This window comes from Talpa europaea (assembly GCF_964194135.1).
Source record: "Talpa europaea genome assembly, chromosome: 7".
NCBI lineage: Eukaryota > Metazoa > Chordata > Mammalia > Eulipotyphla > Talpidae > Talpa > Talpa europaea.
The window spans coordinates 89,210,190-89,232,069 of record NC_140074.1 but is presented as its reverse complement, the minus strand read 5'-3'; the positions used below and the strand labels follow the sequence as shown (position 1 = coordinate 89,232,069).

The following is a 21,880-nucleotide window of genomic DNA, read 5'->3' as shown; positions in this document are numbered from 1 at the left end:
TTGCGGATCTAAACAGTTTGATCCTAAAATTCTTACAAAAAGTGAAATTCTAAGAATAGCGCGTGATTCTCAAGAACAACAAAGTGGGGAGTGGGGCGGGGGAGAAGTCTTATTCACCTAGAGATAAAATGTTCGTGATAAAACTGCAATGATGAAGGCGGAGTGGGAGTGGTGCGGAACAGGCAGAATCCAGCAAAGGAGGAGGGTATGTTCAAGGCCACATGACAAGTCAGTGGGTATGAACTACACAGTTCAACACAGGGCTGAGATTGTGGGTATCCACAGGTAATAAAATAAAACTGGATTCTCATCTCACTCCAAACAACACTTAAATTCTAAAATATTCCGGAATAAAATCCTAAATGAGAAAGGAAAACTTTAAAGCTTTTAGAAGAAAATAGAGGAGACACTGGGGCAAATAAAGCTTTCACTAACTCAAATACTGATGTATTTAAATTTAATTGCACGAGGGCCTCCCCGGTGGCACAGCCGGTTGAGCGCCATGCTGTGAAGCTGTCCACAGCCTCTGCAGTGCCAGTTCAATCCCCGTTGGCGGGCGAGAATCCCACATGGTATGGCAGACCTCTCCTGTCTCACCCGCTGCTCCCCTCAGCAGTGTATTTCTGTCGTCTGCCTGTTCTGCTCCCTGCTGTCTCTGGTGAATCCTCTCACCCTCCCGTGCCTCTGGCCTGTACCCCAGCTCTTGTGCAAAAATAAATAAATCTTTAAAAATAAAATAAAATAAATTTAATTGCACAAAACTACAACTCACTGTTGACTGAAAAAAACCATGAAGCAGACAGACAAGTCAGAGTATGGAAGGAAATATGCACAATAGATGTAATTGATTTAGGATTACTATGCAAAATATATAAAGAGTGTCTACAAATCTATAAGAAAAACAATCCAATAGAGAAATAGGTAAAGGATAGAAACTAGCAATTTAAAGAGAAAATCTGAACTGTCAATAAAAACATGAAAATATTATGACCAACAGTAAGAAAAATCTAAATTAAAAATGAGATAGCACTTCAAATCCATCAGATGGGGGTGGGGGACGGATTTCAGTGTGACAATACCAAATACAACCAGGATGCACAAAAACAAATGATCTCACAAGCTACTGTTGCAGAAGTAAGCTGGCCTCACTACTTGGGAGAGCAGTTTGATTGTTCTAGCAAAGTTGCAGATGCACCCATACTGCCAGTCAGTAGTTCCATTCTGTGTAAACACTCAACCCAGAGGAACTCTCACACGTGTACACCGAAAGCACAGATATTCACTTCATTGTTTATGGAAGAAAGAAAACGGAAACCACCTAAATTTTAATCAGTAAGAACTGAAAATAAACTATGGGAAAACCTATAGAGCAGTTAGATTAATAAATTATATTTCATGTATCAATATGAACAAGGCTTAGAAATCTAAGTGGGGAGAAAGTAAACTGCAGAATGATACATACTAATACTGTAAGAAACCATTTACATGAAAGGTATAGGATTTCAAACAATAACTTATATTGTTTGTGGCTAGATACTTAAGCTGTACAAGTGTAAAAACAGAAGCGGTCCATACTATAACAAGTGTAAACTGTGACGAAGGAGGGGTATTAAATGGAGAGAGTTTATAAAAGAGACTTTAGCTATACCTGTAATATTTTATTTCTTTAAAAAAATCTGAAGCAAATACAGAAAAATGTTAAAATTTGTCAAATCTGGATAGTGAAGACACAAGTATTTACTATTTTCCTCCTTTTTCTGTATATTTAAAATATTTTAAAAAAGGGGAAAACTACATTCACACTATTTTATTTTATTTTATTTTTTTAAAGATTTATTTATTTATTTATACAAGCACTCGGTATAGTCAGAAGCCCGGGAGGGTGAGAGAATTCACCAGAGCCAGAGCAGGGAGCAGAGCAGGCAGAAGGACCGAAGTACACTGCTGGGGGAGCAGCAGGTGGCAGGAGTGGGACCCTCCTCCGGTGGCCGGGGAGCAGCCTGGGATCGAACCAACGCTGCAGAGGCTGCGGGCAGCTTCGCAACCCAGCGCTCAACTGCTGTGCCACTGGGGAGGCCCCATTCACACTATTTTAATAGCAGTACATCAAGGGTCAGATTCTTCCTGCACTACTTTTTTATCTGATACTTTTCAAGACCATTCAACTTATACAGCAAGGTAATATATCAATAATTTGGAAGAAAAGAATGCTGACTGAATCCTTGATCTATTTTTTTTTTTTAATCAACACACAATTTATATATAGCAAAGCAACTCTGATATCTAGGTCCTAAGGACTTTTCAGATATGATTTGCATAAATTAGCATGCAAATGTAATACAAGAGTTCCTGGGGCAACTGAGTGTGAAGACACTGCTGGTGGAGAGGGAGCCAGCACCATTACACCTATCTGACCAGTTATACGAACACTGGCCAGCCATGAAGAACTACACTAGCCAACAATGACCTAAATCACACGATCAAATCAGACTCACGCATATATCCCATTAAAAAGAACAGAGAGAAAGTTTTTCACCCAAGTGGCTTTCTATGACTTGTTAGGGATGAGAGAAGAAGAAGCAGAGACTACAGGAGATAAGAATGGAGGATTTAAGCAAAGTGATATCTAAAAGAGAAACAGAACATGTATCCTGAAATCAAAATCATAAGGACAAGAAGAAAAACATAAATTAAATAAATAAAATATGGTCAACTGAGCAAATGGATTCATTTGCAAAGTTGCTAATACCAGACTTTAATTCGTAAAGATGATAACAATTGACTATCATCCATTACATTTGTGCCATACTTTTTACCTTATATACTTCATATTCATCCCCTCATTGAGCCTCACCATGACAGCACAGAGCAAGACAATGATTATGACAATTTTTCAGATGATGAACAGTTAAATGTTTTACTCTACATGCATTCTTTCTCCCTGTCAGGGTCTATGGGGCTGTTCCATATAATAAATACATTGTCCAGCAAACTGAAGGTCACTTACTTCTTTACAACCACATAGTTTTACTGCTTAAAAAATGCTAAAATGGTCACCAATGATTGTTTTATTTTCAGCAAATGTCTAACATAACCTAACCTTTTCTTAATAACCTAGGATTATTATTATTAACCAAAAGCAACGCCTTACATTTTTACAGGGCTCAGTAAATATCTAATTTGCTACTTACAACAACTAAGTCAGTCACATGGACATCAGGACTTTTATACCCATTTTACTGATGAAAAAAAAGTTCTGAGAGATGAAGTCACCAGCCCAGGGTCGGAAACTGATGGAGCTGGGATCAGAAGAGATGTCTTTTTCGCCCAAGGTTTTCCCAAGATGGTTGGTCAGTTTGTCTTCATTCTTTCCCACATTTGTTCCTATAGTGAGTTTTAGATTATCAGATCTTCCAACTTCCCTCTCTGAAGCTGATTCTCATTTTTCACTTATGAGTTATAACTGTTACCACTTATCAGATAACTAAATAAGTCACCTTATAACTTATTTAGGAAATGGATCTGTGTGCAGACAGGAATGTGCTCCACATTTCCTCCAGAGTATCACAAGTAAGCCCTGATACTCAAGTCACTGTGACTTGCTGCTCAGAAGCCTTTCTTAGTCAACGATACTTCAGCACAGAGCCTCTCCTTTTAGTGCCTTTCATGCTACAATCTGGCCTAGTCCTAAGGACATAATGGCAAATAGACATGATGCTTGTCCTTGAGGAAAATATCACCAAAAGCAGACTTCTGGTTAAAAGGAAGATTCCATAGAGCCTCACTGGTGGTGTAGGGGTTAAGTCTCAGCACTATCACCCTGACAGCCTGAGTTCAATCCCCAGCCAGGGAGCTAACTCACATGGCACAGCAGACCTCTCCAGTCTCACCCACTGCTCCCCTCAGCAGTATATCTCAGTAGATACACCTGTTCTGCTCCCCACTCTGTCTCTGGTGAATCCTTTCAGCCCCTGTACCTCTAACCCATATCCCAGTTCTTGTATGCATAAATAAATGAAAATAAATCTTTAAAAACAAAAAGGAAGATACTATATTAGTTCTGCCTGCCTACTGATAAAGGGAAGAGGAGATCCCATTAGAGTGAGTAAATATCTAATAGTAATTGAGAAAATTAGGATTTGTAACATTCATGTTAAAGGTAGTACATTAAATGATTCAGTTTCTACAAAATTAGTGGAAGTATAAGACTAAGCAAAAAATCAAGTGAAAACTGGACTAATATATAACTTTCAAATTAGTATAGGAAAAAAAGAAACAAGAAAACCTTAGTTAATAGAGTACAATATAACAAATGAAAAAAAAAAAAAAACCAGCACACCCTGGCAAATGAAAAACGTAAAATAAGATAGAAAGTTCAAATATATCATTAATTGCAATAAATGTAAGTAGGTTAATAATTTAAAACACCAAAATAATTTAAAACACCAAAATAATAAACTATAAGAGACATTCTTAAAACGAAACAGCTAAAAAAGGTCTCAACATAAAGAGATGTTACTCTAGGAATACGTCAAAAAAAAGCTAGGTAGATGAAACAATATTAATATCAGAGAAAAAAGAATGACATTAAAAAAGACAGATTTTTAATAACATATAGTCCACAAAAAATATTTAGCAGTCAGGAACTCTTACGCCTAACACTACAACTTCAAAATATAAAAGTCAAAATGAACAGAATTACAATGAGAAATTAAGAAAGCATTAAGTATCACAAGAGACTTTAACATACCTTTGTGTCAGTCATCTATAGCTCAAGTAAATAAAACCAGAAAACTATAGAAGAAAAAGAAATAAAAGGAAAATTGGAAAAGAGGAAATTAACCAAAGTTATTTACAGATGATGACAACATACACAGCAAAATAAAAATAATCTACAGATAAATTATTAGAAATAAATGAGTTTAGCACAGTTGGTAGATACAAGATTGATATATAAAAAGCAATTCTTTGTCTATATATTGGCAATAAACATTATAAATTAAAATTTTTAAAAGAGATCATTTACAAGAACATGGAAAATATCAAAATGAAGATATAGATATAATGAAAGATGACACCCACCCTGGCACACACACACACAAAAACTGTTAGTGACTGAGAGTACTTAAAGAAAACATAACTAAATGGTACAATATATCCTATTTGCAGATTGGCAAATTCAACATTATAAAGGCAACAATTCCTCAACAAAATTCCAACAGAAGGGGCCTCCCTGGTGGCCTGGGGGTTAAATCTAAGCACTATCACCTTGTAGAGGCGTGAGTTCGATCCCAAGCCAGGGAGCTAACCCACATATGGTGCAGCAGACCTCTCCTGACTCACCCGCTGCTCCCCTCAGCAGTGTATTTCAGTCAGTCTGCCTGTTCTGTTCCCCACTCTGTCTCTGATGAATCCTCTCACCACCCCCGCCCCCCACCACCTCTGGCCTATACCCCAGTTCTTCTATGCATAAATGAATAAATAAATCTTAAAACAAATTCCAACAGATTTGTTGTTTTGGCAAGCATGGGAGATGGGAAAAAGTGACAAGCTCTGAATCTAAAATTTCTATGAAAATACCAAGGATCAAGATTAACCAAGACATTCTGGAAGAACAGGTAGGAAAAACTGTTCTACTGTGGATCAAGGCTGAGAATAACAACAAAGTGTGCACTGGCCTAAGAACCAGTGAGGAAATCAATGGAAGAGAATGGAAGGTGCAGAAACTGACCCACAAGCATGCGGACACCACTGATGACAGAAGTGGTACTGCATGCCACTTCAGGGAAAGAATAATCTTTTCCACAAATAGTGCTACCTCAACAGGGTATCCATCTGAAGAAAATGAAACTTTTCTAGGAAATAACAAAGTAAAACGTCTTTTCAACCTTAAGAAAGGGTAAGAAAACAAAAATTATACCAGTAGATAACTACACTGGACTACAGTGAAATTAAGACATTTAAAAACAAGCCACATCTTATTCCTAAGAAAACATTTACAAGACAGATAACCCTATGCACAATACTCCCACACACACTTGCAAATGAGTAAAAAATAAAGGAGAGAGAGAAAGGAAGAAAGGAAAAGCAGGATGAGAGAGGATCACGCAAGAGACATGAACTGAAACTTCACCAAAGAAGCCATGTGAATGGCCATAAACATTTGACAAAAGTACTCAACACCACGAGTCATCTAGAAATGTAAATTAAAACATGATAGCTTTGCACACCACCAAGTGGCTAAAATTTTTTAAACTTAATATCAAGTGTTGACAAGGATGTGTAACAACTGTTCTCATACTCAGTTGGCTGGACCATAAAATGACAAACACTTTAGAAAACACTTACCCTATGACATAACAATTATACTCCTGTCAATAGCTCCAACAGAAGTACATGCACATATGTACCAAAAGACACAAAAAACCAATTCCAGTAGTTTTCCAATTGCCTAAAACTGGAAACCCAAGAATTAAAACAAAGGAACAGATAAACTGTGATATGAACATAAACAAATCACAGCTACACAGACAGAATAGACGGATCTGACAAAGTGTTAAATGAAAGAAGCCAGTCCAGAGAAACCTATTATGTGATTCTGGTTTTATAAAGTTCCAAATCAGGCAAAACTGAAGTATGGCATTCAAATTCAAAATAATAATTTGGGGGAAGAGGCAAGGAATACAGATTTGAAGCGGAAGGGAGAGGATTTCTTAGTGCTCATAATGTACTATTTCTTGACTTGGGTAGTGACTATACAGATGTTAATCTTATGGTAATTAATTGAGTTGTAAATTCATATTTTGTGTACTTTTCTAACTGTATCTTTTCTGGATTTTTCCATACTGATATAAATGACACATGAAAAACTTCAATATTAAAATCTTAGAAACCTTTTTAAACCATTTTTAAATACTATTAAAATCTTAGAACCATTTTAAAGCATGTATCTCTAGATGATGAATTAGGAAAAGAAAATCTCTTTGCACAACAGAAGAAAATGTCCTCTATGTGAATCTGCTAAAAGTCAACAGTAAGCATCATATGAAAAAAACCATTCCCATTCCCATTAAATCTGCAGGGAAATGCTTGTCATTAAAGCCATTGTGCAATATTATCCTGAATTACAACATTCAGTAAGACAGAAAGAGAAAAAATCAAAGATATAAAAATTGCAAAAGAAGAGGTAAAACTTTCCTTATTGATAAGTGATCTTGTCTATCTGGAAAAATACGAAAGAATGAACAAAATCTCCTATTTCATCACATCTAAAACATCAAGTTTAAGGCCTGTCATTGTTTTGTGCACCAATCAGAAACTTAAAAATATTGTCAATCAATTTAATAATGCATTTCAATTTCAGAAATGCTCAAATCTATACCTTAACACAACAAAGTACAGCTTCATAATGAAGATGTCAGCAGGTGCCAAATATAAGACCAATGTATAAATCCAAAAGCTCTCCTAGAAGTAACAATAACCAACTTTAAAATGTAATAAAAATATTTTATTCAACAGAATAAAACCTATAAAACATAATACCTGGAAATAAACCTATCAGGGAATTTAGGAATTCCTATGTATTCCCATGTCAGGGAATGTAGAAAATTATATGCAGAAAATTGTAAAATTCAGCTCAAGGGATGAAAGGAAGGCATGCATAAACTGATGGGACAACTGCTTATTGTAAAGATGTCATTTCCTCCCTAACTAATCTGTAAACTCAATGAAATACTAATCAGACTACCCACAGCATTTTTCCTGGAACTTGACAAGCTCATTCTAAATTCCTCTGGAAGCAATCACCACCAGCAAAATTTTGAAAACGAAGGAAGAGATGCTTCATGAAATATTTAAATATGTAAGAAAGAATGATGATTTTTTCCTATAAAATTAAAATTTTCTATATCAGAAAAGATAACATAAGCAAATTTCAAAGGCAAGTGATTACAAAAAAAAATTTACAATAATCTGGAAAACCGAGAGGATTAAAATTCAGAATGCATGTAATTATTATTTCTACTGGCAGAAGACACACAACCCAGCAGGGAGATGGCAAAGGACGTGAACAGACAAATCACAGACAAAGAAACGAGCATGCTAAGGAAGGAACACAGCAGGAAACAATTTTCTTCCTCACTAAGATTCAGGGAAAGGCAAAGTAAAACAATAATACCACTTTCCACCAGGACTAGAAAATCATTTAAATTATATAAAGCACTTAGTGTAGAGAAATATATGCTGAATATCACTGCTAGTCAAAGTATAATTATTATGCCCACTTTCTTGGGCAAGTTGGCAGATCTGTTTAATGTGCATAGCACATAATCTAACAATCCCACTCCATGGAATAACATGAATTTATTACCATGTTAAAAAATATATACATATCAAATGTACATGTGGACGGGGGAGCTACATATATTTATCTATCATTAAGGTACAACTGAACTTAAAAGAAAAAGCAGGGGTCTAATTTCCAGCTCTGTTTATATAGCCCAAATGCTGTGACATAAGAAAAAGGAATTTTATTTTCTCCACCCTCCTCTATGAAAGAATAGTCTAAGAAAGCACCTTGATAGCTAGTCACTTATCCCAAGGAGTGCCAGACACCGATTGTGGACTTGGTTCGAATGCCTGGCTTTCCCCTCAATGCAGCAACTTTTACTCTCCAAAAACATGCAGAAACCCTTTCGGACACATACCAGCAAGAAGCCTCTTTACCACTGAGGGCCGTCTTGTTTCCTGAGGGAAAACCTCCTTGGCGACAAAGGATCTCCTCTCACTCCTCGGGGAAGTACTCTGCCATGTCTCGGAGGCCCTTTGCTGACCAACAGGGAATTTGTTTTGAATTTCAGAGAAACATTTCTTCACCTTTTTTGGTGACAATTTCTTTTCCAGAAGGGATTCCAAAGCCTGCCATGAAAGTCAATTATTCTTAGTTTATCTTATCAAAGTCAGATTTTTCATCGCAGAACTAAAAATGAGGGCTCCAGAGAAATGTGTTATTAAATGGCCATGTCTAATGGTTTATGAAACGTTAACTTTAACACTTTATATCTTGGACATCTAGCTAATTAATAAAAGGAATTGTGCAAGTTATTTACATGTGTAATTCACGAAAACCAACAGCAAAGATAAAAAAGATGACTATTTTTAAAGGTGTTCAAATTCTAAAATAAAGGACCCCAACTTAGAAATTAAATATAGTCTTCAGAATATAATCCTGTATAATTTTTTTAAAAAGATTTATTTATTTATACAAGAACCAGAGTACAGGCCAGAGGCATTGGAGGGTGAGAGAACTCACCTGAGACAGAGCGGGAAGCAGAACAGGCAGACGACTGAAAACACTGCTGAGGGGAGCAGCGGGCGAGGCAGAAGAGGTCCGCCGTGCCATGTGGGGAACTCCCTGGCTGGCCAGGAATCGAGTCTGCACTGCAAGAGGCTGCGGACAGCTTCACAGCACTGAGCACAACCCGCTACACCACTGGGGAGGCCCTAATCCTGTATAATTTTAAGGCATTTAAATTCTCAATGAAAACCTCACAAACACAAGTATGACTGTAAGTGAGCAAATAGACTATATGTAACATACATTTTCATAAACTAAAGGAAAGTCAGCAGGCCAGTGGCTTTGCTCACTAGATGATACAGACCTGTCCCTCATTCCTGAAAGTGGTAATTCCTCTAAGTATCTACTCATTTGTAACCGGGCAGTGAGGGCCTGTCTCCATCTGGTCAGTACAAATTAAAGACAGCTGAACACAGTCAAACAGATTTGGTTCAGAGAGCAGGAATGCAATAATAGGAAGCTGTTGAAATGGTACAGTGCATCACCACATTGCACTATAGAATATTTTCAAAAGCTGGCAGATAAAGCATGTTTACAATTTCTAAAATGGAATTATTCTGGCCAGTGAATGCTTCTTATGCATAAGTCTCAGAAGCATCACATGGCTAAATATGCCCTCTAAAGCTCTGTATTTGAATACCCCAGAGGGTGAATTTGATTACACACGAATGAAACTAGTGCAAATCACACACTCATCTGCTGGATAATGGAACTTTAAGGGGAGAGGGGCCTTCCAGACCACCATGAGGCACTCTTGGCAGAACCGGCAGACTAAGACTTAGTCCAGAATTCTCCCCACTACACCATCTTCCCTTAGCAGCTAACAGCTTACTTTTGCCACACTAATATAAAGGTCATCTTTTCATTTCTGCCTGACAATAGGTGCTAAGTGAAAAAACACTGGTATGAGGGTCAGGAAATAGGAATTTCATTCCTCAAGAGAAGTAACCGCGTCATCTCTCTGACTCTTGCTGCCCTTCTGTAGGGTAAGGTAAAAGTATCAGGCTTTTCTGCCCTCCCGCCATTAGGATAGATGACGGAACCCTGTGATCCTGAATGCATGCCTGATGGCGGGCACCTGGAGTAGGGTGTGGGTATATGTAGATGGGATTCACCTGGGCTGATACTGGGTTTTTAAGGGCGGCATCACGGGAATGAACAGAAGAAAAGAAGCAGAGAAGCAGAAGCAGAACCGAGAGAGCAGAGCAGCAGAGACCACCAGAGAACGCCGGAGACCCAGAAAGAGTGAAGACTTGCTGGGGGCCGGGAGGCTGGCAGGCCTATCTGCCATGTACCTGGTAAATCCCAATAAAAGCCTGCAAAACCCACCGAGGGCTCCAGGACTCTCCTCCTTTACCCGGTCTGCCGGATCATAGAAAACCTGCTCAGTGACCTGTCCTGCCGCTACACCTTCTATAAAACAGTAATAAAAAATCCTATTATAGGGCCTCCCTGGTGGCGCAGGCAGTTGAGTGCAGCACTGTGAAGCTGTCCGCAGCCTCTGCAGTGCCAGTTCGATCCCCGCCGGCCGCGGAGATACCCACATGGCGGGGTAGACCTCTCCTGTCTTGCCCACTGCTCCCCTCAGCAGTGTATTTCAGTCGGTCTGCCTGTTCTGTTCTCCGCTCTGTCTCGGATGAATCCTCTCACCCTCCTCCACACCTGGCCTGTACCCCAGTTCTTGTATAAAAATAAAAAAATCTTAAAAAAAAAGCCTATTGTAAATCATGACACTGAGGTAAGGATAAAAAGGCAAAATGACATGGTAGCACTTACAAACATTACAGAACTATGAAGATTTAAGGACTTATTGTTTCTTTCTCATTTTGTTACCAATAAGAACTAAGAAAACTGTCCATTCCTGACTAGCTTATGCCAAGTGTGATTTCCATCAGTCTTTAGTCTTATCATGAGTCTTGATGCTCTGTTTTCAATTATCTTTACGTGTTCCTCCTTTTCAAAAATTGGTCTAAGTACACACTGATATTCCTATTTACACATATGCTTCTCTTTCCTTTCCTCTGCTAGCTAATTCCTTATTAAATAACATGGTCAGGGAATGGAACATTCCATTTAATTAATGGACCTGGTTAAGAGCTGTTATATTTTCTAGATTGAAGCCACTAACTCTCAAAGAAGTGAAATACAGTATTTTAGAAAAGTCTATAAAAACAACAAAAGTGAAGTTTTCCTTCTGCCCTCTGCAATACTTGACATTAGTAGGTAGGTAGTAGCTAATTCCTCTCATACCTCAATTTGTTGTAGAATTTCTATAACCACATCAGGGACAGAAGAATCGGCATCCAGCTTGGCAGAACAGAGTGAAAGCTGGCGAATAAGACTACCCAGTTCCCTACACCGAGAAGGAACTGGGTGCTCCCCTCGGTCAGTAAACTGAGTAACGAACATCTGTAAGGCCCGAATGGCTCCTCGATGGGCAGCTGCCAGCCTGGACATTGCCCATGACTGGCAATAAATAAGACGTGAGAAGTTATTTCAACATTCAGAACTTCCGAACTTTAGCCCCTCCCCTTAAAAATATTTATATCTATCTTCTTTCTTTATTGAGCTATTTCTATTCTGAAATGTACAGTAAAAGAAAATTATGAAGTTCAAAGGTTTTGTGGCAAAATCTCAGTTTCTTATACCAACAGCAACAATAGCTCTCAGAAAATCACCCCAAATTCAGAATATTTAAGGTGCTCACTCCCAACAGTTTCTACAAATGCTGAAAATAATAGTGCAGAGAACCCACACACAGCACTAACAAAACACTGGAGATGTAATTTATAAATAACAAGTATTAATCATAACTGAATTGCATCATACCTTCTTAGTGTGCTTAATTTTATGTGGACTCAACTTATCCAATTCTTCCTGGATTTCTTTAACCTGTTTTGTAAAGGGGGAAAAACGAAAATTTCATACCTTTCCACTGATCTTTTTTGTAGACAAGGATACATCTTGTCTTGTCCAAAAATAACCATTATTAATTCAAGTGACTTGAAAATGAGACAAGGCTCTTCATTCATGCCCCCTAAAAAAGTTACTGGTTTCCAGTTCAAGATGGTCAAAAAAGCACAGTGTTCACCTTCCATCCCTTGGTCCCCAATGTAAGAGGAATTTAACATGAAGGAGCGAAGGTGGAGGTGACTCTGGAAAGGGAGGAGAGCCAAGTCATAAGTCTTCAGTGCCATGCTTAAGTACCATGCTCAGCTTTCATCCTCTATGTTACAGAGTCATTGAAGTCTTTGGAGCAGAGGACGATCAGGGTAAGGAAAGATTTGTGTTTTAGGAGGTTCCCCATGGCAGCAGTATAGACCAGCAACTGATAGGGAGAACCCAAAGAGAATACAGAAAATCTAACTCAGGCATTTCCTTTCAAATGAAAATGTCCACGTTTTGGTTCAAGGAATAAGGCCAACATGTGACTTCAGGGGCCAGCCAGAAATGAGTTAAAGGCTTATTAATAAGGCATTAAAATGAAAACTTTTTTAATATCTATCTGCAGCGTAAAAACTGTGAATACCTATTTATTAGCCATTAAATGTGTACTGAAAGACACTTAGCGTGGTTTTCATTCTTTACAGTTTAATAAAGTTATTCAAATTAACTCAACTCTCTAAGCTTCTAGTACATTTTAAACATGAGACAGATGGAAAAATAACAAGGTCCATCTTTTAAAACTAGAGTTTATAACTGGGACCAAGAGTTTCAGGACAACTGATCTACCTGACCATAGTTGTATAAATCAGCATTTTTTGTAGGGAAAAGATCAATGGCTTTATTTAGTAGATTCTCAAGTGTGTATGACCCTCTGAAGTCAAAAATGATTATTTAAGGAGTTTGGTCATCTCATCTACACAAAATTTACAAATGCACATAAAAGCAGATAACAAAATAAAAAATAAACAAAGAACTATTTGTCCAAGTATTTGGGAAATTTAGCTTCACAAACACATTAGAATTCTCATAGGATGCAAATGGAAACAATTTCCCTGAGAGGCAATGCCCAGGGGTGCATGTCCCCCACCCCAGGGAGCCACACCTGCTGCTGGAGGACGTACAGCATGCGAGCAGAACGAGCGGCATGCTCCTGCCTCCGGACACGCACTCGCCGTTCTTCATCTGGATCCAAAGCGTCTTCTATTCGATCTAAAAAATAATTTTCCCCCAAAGTGAATTACATAAACCACATATAAAAACTCATAGAATTTCAATTAGTCAAGAAAAGAAAGCTGAAAATCTTTAGCTTCATTAAGGAAAACAATGAGGCTGTTTTAATAAAATATTTCATTCCATCAGCCAAGAAACTAGAAACGTACAGACTCAGAGGAGGAAGTGACACAGGACATTAACTAGAGCCAGCTCTCCTCCATGCAGGATTCCCATACCAAATCCCACTGGACAGCCTCGGCCACTGTTAGGCATCTTTTACTATTTTAAAATTCTTTACATTGAGCCAAAATCTGTGATGCTTTCAATGTTTTCAAAAACTCTTTATTGGCCAATTTTTATGTTTAGCAAGATTTCTTTTATACGTTCTCATCTTGAATCCAAAGCAGAAATCCTTTCTCCAACAGATTAAGATAGCAAGTGCTAAAATTATTTGAAAATCCAAAGCCCTCTAGTATTGGTTAGGAAGTAACCCCACATACACAGTGGCGCTGCACACTTTCCAAAGATTGGTCCAAATAAATTGTTTCTGGAAGATTGCCTAAGAGATGTATGGTACAGTCATTCCTTCTAGTTAATAGCTTGCTAATATGTTTATAGAAAATCAATTCTTAAGCAAAACTCCACTATACAACTCAGATAAAATCAGTATTTTTAACCAGTAAAAGTGTACTTTATAAATACAAATGTTTAGTCTTTACTCATTAAAATGTCAAACTTGAAGTGGTAAGGCTGTTTTGAAGAAAGCAAAAATTTGAAATCCAGAGTTATAGATACAGATGAAGTCTCACAGGAGCCTGCAAACCAAATTGCCACCTGTACCCCAGGGGAAACTCCAGCTGTGCATCTGACATTCCTGTTAACCATGGTGACCCAGGCAGGGTTTCTAACTGCTCACCTTGTAGATAATTCTGATGCAAAAAGTGTGGGAAGTACATGCGTACTTCAAGGCTACTGAGAGGGTGGGCTGCAGATAGGAGCTGTCACAACTGGCGACCAGTCTACACCCAGCTAAGTGCAGAAATTGAAAATAGGCATTTACAGGTTTTTAGAGCAACGTGTGACTCCTATGACATTTTATTATACTTCATAAAGTTTTGACTTGGAACAGGTTGAAAATTTAAAAACAAAAATATAAAAGTACCCAAGGAATGCTTGAAAAACGCTGCTGTGACGGTCCCCTGTAATAGGTCACCTCACCACAGCAGTGGACTTTGTGGTCCCAAGCCCCTGGCAGCAAAGCTTCTCAAAGTATGCCAAGGGACCACGCCACAGACTGCCCCTGAGCAATGCTATGAGCAAAGAGCCACACACTTCTATTACTTGATGCAGGAATGTTCTTGGATAGTTTATGGTATTACACAACATACTCTTTATGAAGACCCACAGGAGAAATTTCTTTCCAGCCTCAATATGAGGAATAATTTTTTTCTTTGCACAACTGTTTTTTCTGTTTCAGACTCGGTCAAATGACCGCATTTCCTCCTCGGCTGACTGCAAACTCAGAAACAAATTTGTAACCCATCCCTAGTAAATCTTATTTTTCCTTTCCTTGATTTGTTCTGTAACACAATATTCTCATTTACATTTTTTTATTCTATCTTTTTTATTACAGATATTTTATAAGCCTTAAACCTTAAATTCCTTATACAACATGCATTTATGTTCAAATGCATTTGTGAATTAAATTTAAAACACAAAAGATCATTTTAGACCATATACACGCCAAGCACAGTAGCTCCTTTTGATACTCCCTATTCTGAAAGCTGAACCTGATTCCCTACTTGTTAGATGCGGTAACCCCAAATTCTCCACATGGAATCAATCCCCTCCTCCCAGGGAAACACAAGGGCATAGAGAATACTGAAAAATTGCAGAGAACAATATTATACACCTTTCTTTCTACCCTGTGGTCAAATATTTTTAACATATATCCACAAATTCCCTTTTCATTTCTGTGTCTCAGCTAAATAGTCTAACTTAGAACTGGATTTATCTACAATTCACATAAACTATGTTCTTTTAAAAATAATTTAAAAAATCACATTACAGGATAGTTTGCATTCAAATGTCAGAAGACCTAAGGATCAGGCAGCAGGGCCCACCCACACTGGGCCCTGAGTCTGTCACCTTATCGAGTGCAGCAGACAAGGAAGGAGCTCTTCCATGCCCTCTGCTGGAAAGAGGGCTAGGCAGGGTCAGTTCTTAGGAGAAAAAGACACTGGTCAAAAGACACTGAATGTGTAGGAGCATTTCTATTAAAACTCAAGGTCCACAGGAGGAGGAAGCAGAATTTGTTGGGGGTGGGGGAGGCAAGAGAGGGAAAAGGATTACATTTGAACTATCCTGCTCTCATGGCACCTCTTCAAAGTAAAAAATCAAATCATTCTCACCTCTTTTAGCAACTTCTTCAATTTTACGGATACAACTGCTCAATTCTTTCCGGAGTCTCTGAACTTCTAGCAGGCACTTGTGTTCACACAGGTTTTTGTGGTCACTTATTCTGGCAGGTGGCTGGAGCCCTGGATCACGAGTGGGTGGTGAATTTGGCATGGTAAGATCTGACTGTCCCCAGTGAGATGTGTACAGGTATACCTTGGCACCTGAGCGGGAAATTTCTGCTTTGGATGGCTGGTGGCTACACTGATAGACTTCCCGACTCTTTGATTCCTTCCTTTCCACCCTGTGGTCAGATATTTTATGCTTAGTGTGTCCATATTTCTGAGAGATTTGGGGTTGACTTCTGAGATGATGTTCTTTTATATGTTCTTCAAATTGTCTTCGTTTCACATCTCTTTTGGCTAGGTGGACAGCATAGCTAAGTCTCTCTTCTGATATGACAGAAAATGAAACAGAACTGCTTAGGTCAGGACCATCTCTAAAATCCAAATTTTTACAATGGTATGACTCATTGTATGAGTGCTTCAGTTTTTCAATTCTAATTGCATGTGGGCAAGAATATTGGATTGCCAAGTTGCTTGAATGTGTAGGAACATTCCTATTAAACTGCAGCTGGGTCTTAAAAAAAAAAAAAATAAGCACAGATTAGAAAAATAACATATTGCATAGTTGGTATATGTCTCTAATCAAGTTTCAAAAATTTCACCCACACAATTATTAGTGCTAAGAGATATTTTTCTGTTATGCCAATAGAATCAGCCACTCTCCTACACCCTTAAATTCATCACCTACCCCTGGGGAGCTGTCCACACTCACCCATGCCCACAATATTATCCTTTTGGCTAACAGCATGTTGGGTTCTTCCTCTAAAAGTCAATCCTTAAAGCTCCAAACAACAGCCAGTAAATTCCTCAATTCTCCAGTTATGGGCTTTTGTCCTGCTTCAAAATGTTGGGTTCCAGCAACTCAACCCATTATGAGTTTCCCTACAGGTCCAACAGCCACACCTGGACCTTTAAACAGCCACATTTAAAATATTTCTTTGGGTCTTCCTGAGACTTTTCATCTGGAGGTTGGACCACATCTTCCCTGCACCTAAGTGCATCTTGCTCCAAACAGTCCATTTACATTTTATTAAACAGGATTAAGTTTTTGTCACTTTGAACTGTAATAGTAATTTTGTTTCGTTTTTCACTTAACAAATATAGGTATGTTTTCATATTTCCACAATTTTTATTATTTTTCATGGTTTATTTTCCAAAATCCAGTGAATGGTTTTTCCATGCTTAAATCAACTAAACATAATATTATTAGCAATCATTTAGATTATTCCAGTTGTTCACTAATAGAAATATTACTTCAATTAAGAGCTCCACGCATTTAGCCTTTTCACACTTTATTTCCTTAGGATAAATCACCTGTTTTGTTATAACTGGTTCAAAGGGAACAATTTTATGGCTTTGGACCTGTCAATTTTAGGTAAGCAGCCCTAGAAGACACCGTACCTACAAATTCAGTGCAAGCTGTGCTGTGATACCTTTATCTTGGAGAATTGGGACCTCCCCAACTCTTACATAAACTGTGTTTATATAATAATGAGGATGAAGAGTCATTTTAAAATAAATCCATGTGCTTAAACTTCAGGAAAGTAGTTGTGGGGGAGTGGGAAGTATTTAAAAAGCTCACTACAAGTTAAGAGAAAAGAAAAAAAAATGATTACACTTGAACAATGCAGGCTGATGAATGGTGCTTCAAACTTACAGTTTTACTTGTAAAAAGTCTTTACTCTAAAAAATAAAAATAATCTAAAGTACCTGGGGGGGGTGCTAGAAAAAAAAAAGGACTAGGAAAAAAAAAGGTGAATTCCTCTTTAACTTTTTTTTTTTTTTAGATTTATTTATTTATTTATATGAGCACTGGGTACAGTCAGAGTCAAGGGAGGGTGAGAGAATTCACCAGAGCCAGAGCGGGGAACAGAACAGGCAGATGGACCAAAGTACACTGCTGAGGAGAGCAGTGGGCGGCAGGAGAGGTCTGCGCGTCATGTGGGACCCTCGCCAGCGGCCAGGGATCGAACCGGCATTGCAGAGGCTTCGGGCAGCTTCGCAGCCCAGCGCTCAACCGCTGCGCCACCGGGGAGGCCCTGAATTCCTCTTTAAACTGGTATATTGAAAGCTGTCCTAACTATGACTCAAAATCCCCAAGTGATGAAAGAGTGATAAATTTTAACTTTGTTAAAGTAAAAATTTTAAAAATTGTTGCATGTATTTCACAATTAAAAAGCACCATAAGCAAATACAAAGAGGAATTGCAAAACTGGAGAAAATTTATTTGTAAACACAAAGGGCTCCCTATATTTAAGTCTTAAAAACTGAGGTGAGAAGAGATTAAAATTCAGTAGAAAAATGGAAAAACACAAGAACAATTCACAAAATAAAATACAAATATGGCCCTTAAACAAGAAAAGTTGGTGAATCTCATAAAAATACAATTAAAACACAGTAAAATGCCAACAGATTAGTCAAAATTAAAAAGTGTAACATTTGCTATTGGTGAGGCTACAGGAAAAGAGGCACTCTCGCAGCATGCGAGAAGCAAATTGGAAAAGCAAATTGGTAAAACCCTTAGGGAGGAGAATTTGGCAACAGCTAACAAGACTATGTATGTGGTTACTGTTTGAGCCAGCAGTCTCAGTCTCACTTCTAGGAAGTTATCATCAAGATACATCCCCCAACAATACATATGCATAGGATTACTCATTGCTGTGTTGCCTGTAACTGCAAAATGTTGGCATCAACCAAAATGCCCATGTATAGGAGAGTGACTGAATAAACTCTGCCATTTCCACACAAAGGAGTAAGATTTTGATAGATATACAAAAGAATCTCTACAAACTGACTTGGAGGGATTTCTCAGACACTCTGTTCGGTGAAAAAGGCAGAGTACAGAAAGAGTACCTACAACATATTACATGCGTCCTATAAGAAAAAAGGAAACATGAGAAAATATGCATGTATCTGATCATCTGGACAAAAGTAGTATACAAGAAAGAAAAACCAGAGATTAAATCTACAGGGTATGGGTAGGAATTGGGTATAAATGAAAGAGGGAATGGGAGTGAGGATAAAACTTTTTCTGTACAGGTGTATTTGGAACAACGTTAATGTTGCACATATACTAGAAAGAGAGAAAGGGAGAGAAGAAAAGAGGGAGAAAGGGAGTAAAATCCTTAAGGATGGAGAGAAACCCTAAAAATTAACACTAACAGAAACCAACAAACCAAACTGAATTTCAAATAACATAACCACGCTAAAAAGTGAATTAAGAAAAACAATCTATCTTTTGAACACAGCATCTCGATTTTATGATCTCAGGCTAAAGACAAAAAGTATTCTAAACAAATATGAACTCTAATTTGTAGGGTCCAGTTTTGGCAGAGACATGAGTCGCAATTCTGCAAGTTTGTACACTCTCGGATTGAGCAAATAATTTGAATAGTTGGAGCCAGGTTTCTCACTGCTGAATAAGAGAATTAAAAATATGGAAAGGTCAAATTAGAATTGTGGAGATCTGAGTGAACTCATAGGTTATCACAGAGACAGGCAGGTACACGGAAGGGTGGGAAGAATGGAGAAAGAGGAGGGGGCAGGAGAGACCTGAGTGTAGATCCGCAGGTGGATGTGGCTATGGGCACACGGGCACCTGCAGCTGCTTCCAGCTCCAGGCTCTGAGAGGGCCTTGACACACTGAAACCTGAGGACCAATGAGCACTGAGTCCCAGATACTGATTTCTAAATTCCATTCTGCACTAAAGGAATGAACGCTCCTTGAATAAATGACTGCTTCCATGGTTAGTGCCTGGAATATATTTTTATACCAAAAATGCAGTAACTTTGATGGAAACACAAAAAAGGGACAAAAGACAGCTAGCTTGAAGTGGCTTTTACTGGCCACATCAGAGACCATTTGAACACTGAAATAAGTATCTGGATATTGAAATAAAAGGTAAGAGATTATAGCCTACTGAGTAACTGAAGATTCTGAGCCTTCACCGATATAAGTAAGTCCTCATTTGCCAACCATCATAATAAAAAACTTTTGATTCAGGCAAAATTCAACAATGTATGCTAAAACTAGTCATTGAAAGTTTGGGGATATCAATATAGTCCCAAAGACAACAGATACTTTCAATTACAAAAGGTAAAAGAATGACTTTACAATAGAAAACCTGGCAGTACCACCTTCAATGACTGAAGTAACCAGTGCCTGTAATAGGACTAAGAGACAATACGTACCTCCTGATAGAGGTGCCTTGAGAACTCAGTGTTGCTTCAGCAGTTTTCCCACCACACTTGCATAACATGAATGTAATTATAAGAAAAATTCAGATGTACCCAAACTGAGAAAATCTTCAAGCAACTGGTCTGTCTTTTCCGCAAATGCCAATGTCACAAAACATAGACTCGGAAATGGTTCAGATTAAAGGGAACTAAAGATACATGACAGATAATGCAGAGTATGATCTTGGATTTTCTTTTGCTAAAAGGACATTATAGGTACAACTAACAAAACCTCAGCAAGGTCTACAAATTATATGATGGCATTTTATTAATGTTAATTTCCTGATTTGATCACTATACTATGATTATATAAGAGAAGTCGCAGTTTTTAGGAAACATACATACAAGTTCTTAGAATAAAAGGCATTATGTCTGCAACTTAACCTTAAACTGTATGGCAAATAATGGGTGGTGCATGGGAAGAGAGAAAAGGGAGAGAAATGTCAACATTTAGGAAATCTAGGAGAACAGTATGTACTTCTGTGTACTATTCTTGTGACCTATCAGCCTGCAATTATGTCAAAATTCTTTTGAATTGTCTGAAATTATGTCAAAATTTTTCAAAATTCTTCATAAACCACACTACACATACACCAGAATGGTTATAATTTTTAAAATATGCAAAATCTTGGCAAAAATGTAGAGCATAGGAACTCTCATACCTGACTGGTAGGAATGTAAAATGGTACAACCACTTTGGGAAAAGTTTAAAAAACTAAACATACACTTACTTAGTGACCCAGTGATTTCAATTCCAGGTATTTTATTATCCAAGAAAATATACAAAAAAAAAATTTGTATAAGAATATTTATAGCAGCTGCATTTAAATAATTCAAACTAGAAAACTGGAGAATGGATAAGCTGTAGTACACTCCCCTATGGAAGACTCACCGTATTAAAAAGTAGCAAGCTATTGATATACGCAACAATATGGATGAACCTCAAAAACATGATGTCAGGTCACAGAAGAGTTATACATGCACAGTATATTCCATTTACACAAAGTTCAAGAACATGCAAAACCAATCTGATTAGGAAAAAAGTAAGAACAGTGGCTGCTTCTGAAGAGTAGGAGTGGGGTCAGACTAGGAAGGGACATGAGAACTTTCTGGTTAACAGACATGATCTGAGTGTACAGGTTACACAGGTGTACACATTTGTCAAAACTCAGTCAATGTTATAAGCATATACCATTTACTGTGTTCATTTCAGATGTAAAATTTTTATCAAAAAAAATAATGGTAAACAATGAATTCCTGTGTGCGGTACCTGTTCTAAAGTAGTTACAGTATTCATGTCTGCAATTTACTTTGATATGAGTCAAAAAATAAGATGGGTTGATGAATGAATACTAGAGGGATGAACTAAAGGACAGATGTGCAAAGAAAGAAATACAGTGAAATAAAAATGGGATCTGGGTGTTCACTGTAAAAATGATTTTGCTGTATGTTTGCTAAATATTTTCATAATACAATGTTGGGGGAGAAGATATTTTGGGACAACTGGGTGAAGCTGAATATAATGGTTACTGGATAATATTAGGAAATGTTTTGTCCATTTTCTTAAGTGTGATAACAGTAATATGGTTAAATAGGAGTTCATTTTTAG

General features: G+C 37.8%; 1 protein-coding gene across 1 annotated transcript in view; it reads right to left on the bottom strand.

The window, feature by feature from the left end:
* KIAA0753 overlaps nt 1-21,880 on the bottom strand; it is a gene marked incomplete at both ends in the record, with an annotated part of 50,277 nt that overhangs the window by 28,090 nt on the left and 307 nt on the right. Inside the window, 5 exons of the mRNA XM_084236419.1 lie at nt 8,706-8,916; nt 11,606-11,821; nt 12,185-12,247; nt 13,404-13,510; nt 15,925-16,549. Of these exons, the coding sequence (XP_084092545.1) occupies nt 8,706-8,916; nt 11,606-11,821; nt 12,185-12,247; nt 13,404-13,510; nt 15,925-16,549 (1,222 nt within the window). The remainder of the gene's footprint in view (nt 1-8,705; nt 8,917-11,605; nt 11,822-12,184; nt 12,248-13,403; nt 13,511-15,924; nt 16,550-21,880) is intronic.